The 5,048-nt window shown below is 35.0% G+C and overlaps 1 protein-coding gene across 1 annotated transcript in view; it reads right to left on the bottom strand.

Annotated features, from left to right (window-relative positions):
* The window catches only part of LOC145252649 (transcriptional repressor scratch 2-like), a 31,720-nt gene extending 26,942 nt beyond the window's left edge, over positions 1-4,778 (bottom strand). The window contains exon 1 of the mRNA XM_080112393.1: positions 2,723-4,778. Within this exon, the coding sequence (XP_079968519.1) occupies positions 2,723-2,885 (163 nt within the window). The 5' untranslated portion in view covers positions 2,886-4,778. The remainder of the gene's footprint in view (positions 1-2,722) is intronic.
* Between the last annotated feature and the right edge of the window lie 270 nt (positions 4,779-5,048).

Genomic DNA, 5,048 nt, shown 5'->3' on the forward strand with positions numbered 1-5,048 from the left:
TCCTATTTATTTAATTTTTATTTCATTTTCATTTTGGGAAAAATATAAAAAATACTCATTGAAATCACATTTATTTAATTTTTATTCAGTGTTAACTATTTATTTAGTTAAAGTTGAATGACATTAGTAATTGGCGCTATGCAGTCTTCTGAATTGTAGACTAAATTCCTGCTTTGCGAACAAGTTAAGCTGATATTGGAAAAAGCTGCATATTCTTTTGCGTTCGAACTCAAAGCCCGATACACACGCATGCGCGCACGCGGCATTTCGCGTTCTTCAATTTTTAGATTTTTAGAGAGACCGACAAAAGTGTGTCTGTGTGTCTGTCCCTCACTCATCTCTTGCTCATTGTCTCCTACCTCATCCCCTCCTCTCCTTCCCACTCCCTCTTTATTTCTCTCTCCTTAACCCTTTCCGTCTTTAGAGCTTGTTCGCGAGTTCAAGTCTGGCGAATCCAATGACTTAATTTTGACATATTTCCATTTTGTGCATTTTTTCCCCTTCTTCCTCCAATCGTCAGCGTTCGTATAAAAAATACACAGAATGGCGAGAGAAAATAAAATTAATCAAATATCACAAAAATTGAGCGAGAAGAGCATTATCTTAGAGGTCATGTTATTTACCAAAGAAAATCTAAAACCATTTTGAATTTTGCTAAGTGGATATAAGCACTTGTTTTATGTACCGTGAAAGACACATGCATGGAGTAAATATTCTCTCATTAAATTCACACTAGTTCTTACATATTACATCTTTCATCCTTACCGTCTTCATCATCAATATATCAATGAATTTATAATAATAATAATATTAATAATAATAATAATAATAATATTAATAATAATAATAATAATAACATTAAACCCTATGTATTCCTGCCCTACTCAGCATATTTATCCTGTCTTTCTTCGATCTACTAATCGATATACTTATCTCGTCCAAGCAGTCAGTCATTTGATCGAACTACATGTATATATGTGTGTGTGCTTGCGCGAACGAGTGTATACGTGTGTATATATATGTATAAATATACGCAAATATACATATATATAATACAGCATATATATGTGTGTGTGTGTGTGTGTGTGTGTGTGTGTGTGTGTGTGTGTGTGTGTGTGTGTGTGTGTTCGCGCCTGTGGTTATATAGTCTGCGTCGGAGGCTAAAAGTTGTGAATTTTCCGCGCGCGTCCGTCACGTGTATACATTTGTAGGTTGGGCATTTTTATTTTTGCTATTGGCAACATAAATAACATAATCACCATCAACAACATTATTAACAACAACAACAATAATAATTTATTATTATTATTTTTAATTTTTATCATTATTATTATTTTTAATTTTATCATTATTATTATTATTATTATTATTATTATTATTATTATTATTATTATTATTATACAAATGTCTAAGCGGTAAATTTCGGCGTTACACTCCTCTCCCTTTCAGCATTAGACATGCGAGCAAGAATGGTTGACTGAGGAGAAAGGGGCAATATCAACAACACTGACAACTGTTTGGTAAAAGAAGAAAAGAAAAAAAGGAACCATGGAGGACAGCGGTTCACAACTTTTCAAAGAGCCGCAGCCGCACCATCCAATCATTTCTCAATTTTAGATGCCCTCCACACCTCTATTTGATCTTGCTTTTTTTTTGTCGAAATACATTTACTTTCTTTCGTATTAGAAATATAATAACACTGTTCTATTAAATAGAAAAGTAATAACTAACTTAATAGCCATTCAGTCATTGCTTAATATTTGGAGAATACAAAAGAAAACTTTATAATGATGATGATGATGATGATGATGATGATAACAATAACAACAGCAACAACAACAATAATGTTTGACTCATTAAACAGCCACTGTCAATTTAGTGTTTCCGAGCGCACTTAGTCTAATAAATAAGGCAACACAAATATATGTAAAACACACACAAACATGTAAACTTTATATAAAACAGACAACATTGCTGATAAATTAAGGTAGGGGCATTGTCAATAAGAAGTAATTGATAGTTATAGAAACTATATCTATATGGATGAGTTTCCGGCTAGCAACATCTGCAGTAAAAATGCATACAACAACAACGATTATATTATAATGATAATAATAATAATAATAATAATAATAATAATAATAATAATAATAATAATAATAATAATAATAATAATAACTATGCAGTATATTCGGTGGTGTTCATTAAATGAACGAGTCAACCCCCATTCACCAATAATTAGCAATGAAACACCTGATCAAGACTTTTCAACTCATACAAAAGTGTGCGTGTTTGAATTCTATTGTAGAAATTTAAAAAAAAAAACTGATTTTGGCAATCTTTTAATCTCAATGTAATGGAATTAAATATTTCTTGAATTACACGAAGCGTTCATTATTTCGTTTACCCTTATAACAACAAAAATACACCGATTAAAACCTTTTTAAAAATATAATTTACTATTTTATATAACATGTTTTCATTTCTTAAGATATTAAAGTTATATGGTTTGCAAATAACAATAAAGTTGAATTAGAGTGTTGATCCAGTTTGGAAAAAATTCGCCTGAAACCTGTATCAAAACCCGGATCAAATACTAAGGAAATGAGTTAATAACGGATTTTCCGCTTTCCCTCGCAATAATAAAAACTAGGCCCATCACATGTGAAGCGCATGCTGCATGTGGAGAACCACTGTTATAGAAAAATATAGATCAACTTACCGTTATTTAGACGGACTGCTAAGGGTTGAAGCGATGGTGTGTACGGAGCAAGGGCCTGTAGGCTATCGTTGGAGTCGTCATAGACATCACGTATCTTATAGCCACTGTAACAGACCCTTTCGCAATCGCTCTTGGTTTTTTTAACAAGGAAGGATCGCGGCATATTGGCAGTTTTTTAAGGGGTTGCCCCTTTTTGCCACCTGCTAATTGTTGGTTTTCTTGTGTTGAGCGCTGATGCGGGAGACGCTTGCTGTTGTTTTTGCAGTTCTTGTTGATAGTCGTATTGTAGTTGTTGTTGTTGTCACTCGTGTTGTTGATGTTGTTAGTCCCTTTTTATAAAAGAAAAAGAGACAGACAACTCCAAATAGACGCCACAAGACCGAATAACGTTGTCTTGTTACTCGCTTGCTGTACTACTGGCTTTCCACGCTTACTCCCACCGTTCCTCTCCTGAACCTACAGCTGGATGCTTATTGGCCGCTCGTATTCCCCGACGTTTTCCGTAAGCGTGCGAACTCAGATGGTGTGCGGCGAATGTTTATATTTTGAGTCTCGCGTACTTGAACATCTGACGACATCTACGAATTTGCTCATCGGTTTCATTACACATACATGTTCAATGCGTGTTTACAAATTTTTGGTAAATTTAAAGCTCCAGTTGACCAGGAGTTGCGTTTTCGTACGTCAAGATGGATGGATGCGAGCAAAGGATGTGTGGATGCGCGCGTGGCGGTGAGAGACGTAAGAGGAAAGGGGGAGGATAGACGGAGGAAAGGGTGAAAGGGAAAGACACAAAGTTATGGAGTTTTGTTTCCAATTGTGAAAGTATTTGTATATATATATATATATATACGTGTTTTTTTTAATAGTCTAAAATAGACTGTCTAAAAACGCGTGTATATACAAATGTGTTTACTGACAACGGTGGAGGAGAGTAATGCAAGATGTGTCTACTGCTATTTGGTTGTTTACTTTTGGGTGTAGATTTGTGAGGGTTGTTTTTGTTTTAGACAAAAATAAAAAAATGTTTTTTTTTTTTTTTATCACGATGTAAATTGTATATCAGCGCTAATTTTTGTGTTTGTTGCTGTGATTGTATTTTGTTTAATTTTTTTTTATCCTGTCTTTGAATTATGTATTTTTTTTTAAACAAAATAAATGAATGAATTATTATTCCCGTTTTTGTTTACTGCAACTGTTCTGTTTTCAGTAATCGTAAAATATAATTGTTGACGGTACAATTCTTGTTGCCGTTTAAGGTTGAGATAGCAAAGCGATCCGAATCATTTCAGTTTCGGGATCAACACTAGTGTTGTTGTCACACGTCTTTACAAGGACACGGTGTTCCAATCAATGCTGACGAAGACGCGGGCAGAGTCACAAATAAGTCCAAGCATGCTGCACGTTGTCATTCGGTTACTGTAAGTCGATTGTCAATACTGATACACAAAGGGAGGGGAGAGATAGCGAGAAAGGGGGCGCGGGAGAGAGTTAAGGAGAAAGAGGGAGAGCCCGGCAGAGGGCGTCCAGGAAAGGGGGAGAGCAAGGAGGGATCTTAAAGGATTCGGTGTAAGTCGGGGGGGGGGCAGGATGATAAAGCTTCGAGTAAAAGAGACGTAAACACACTGGATGATTGACAAGGGAGGGGGAAGGCGGGAGAACGACTAGACGAAATGATGATGATGATGATGATGATGATGATGATGATGATGATGATGATGATGATTGAACCGATAACGACGATAGTTGTGTGTATGCACGTGTCTTTGTACGCACTCGTTTATGTATGTGTGTGTGTGTTTGAAACAAATGAAAATAATGATACGAATTTTAGGTAAAGATGAGCTCACCAGCCCTGGCCATCACAGACAAGCACATTTGTTGGGTATTATTATTGCTTTCGTTACACATGGAGTATTTTTGTTGGTTAAAATTGTGTTTTGCTATCAAAAACTGTCAACATTGTTTTGGCGCGTAATTATACAGAACGTTCCGATAACACGAGCATAATTTCATCGCATGCACAAAACACACATTTGTTGGGGTTTGTTGTTATTGCTAGTCTTACACATCGATTCTGATGTTATTTACGACTGTATTTTATTTTTACAAAATATCTCCCTCTTTCACGTCACGATAAAATAAGGTTTTCATGACAACAAACAAACAAAAAAAAGAACACGTATTATTATTGCTTTTGTACACCAACTATATTGTTAGTAAAAAAATCGTTTTTTTTTTTTAAACTGCATTCCTTGTGGCAAAACGTGGTTATTCTGTCCATATGACAAAATGAGGTTTTCATAAAATAAACAAACAAAAAAAA

Source organism: Euprymna scolopes, chromosome 29 (genome assembly GCF_053919585.1).
Source record: "Euprymna scolopes isolate OS-2025 chromosome 29, ASM5391958v1, whole genome shotgun sequence".
In the NCBI taxonomy this organism is placed as follows: domain Eukaryota; kingdom Metazoa; phylum Mollusca; class Cephalopoda; order Sepiida; family Sepiolidae; genus Euprymna; species Euprymna scolopes.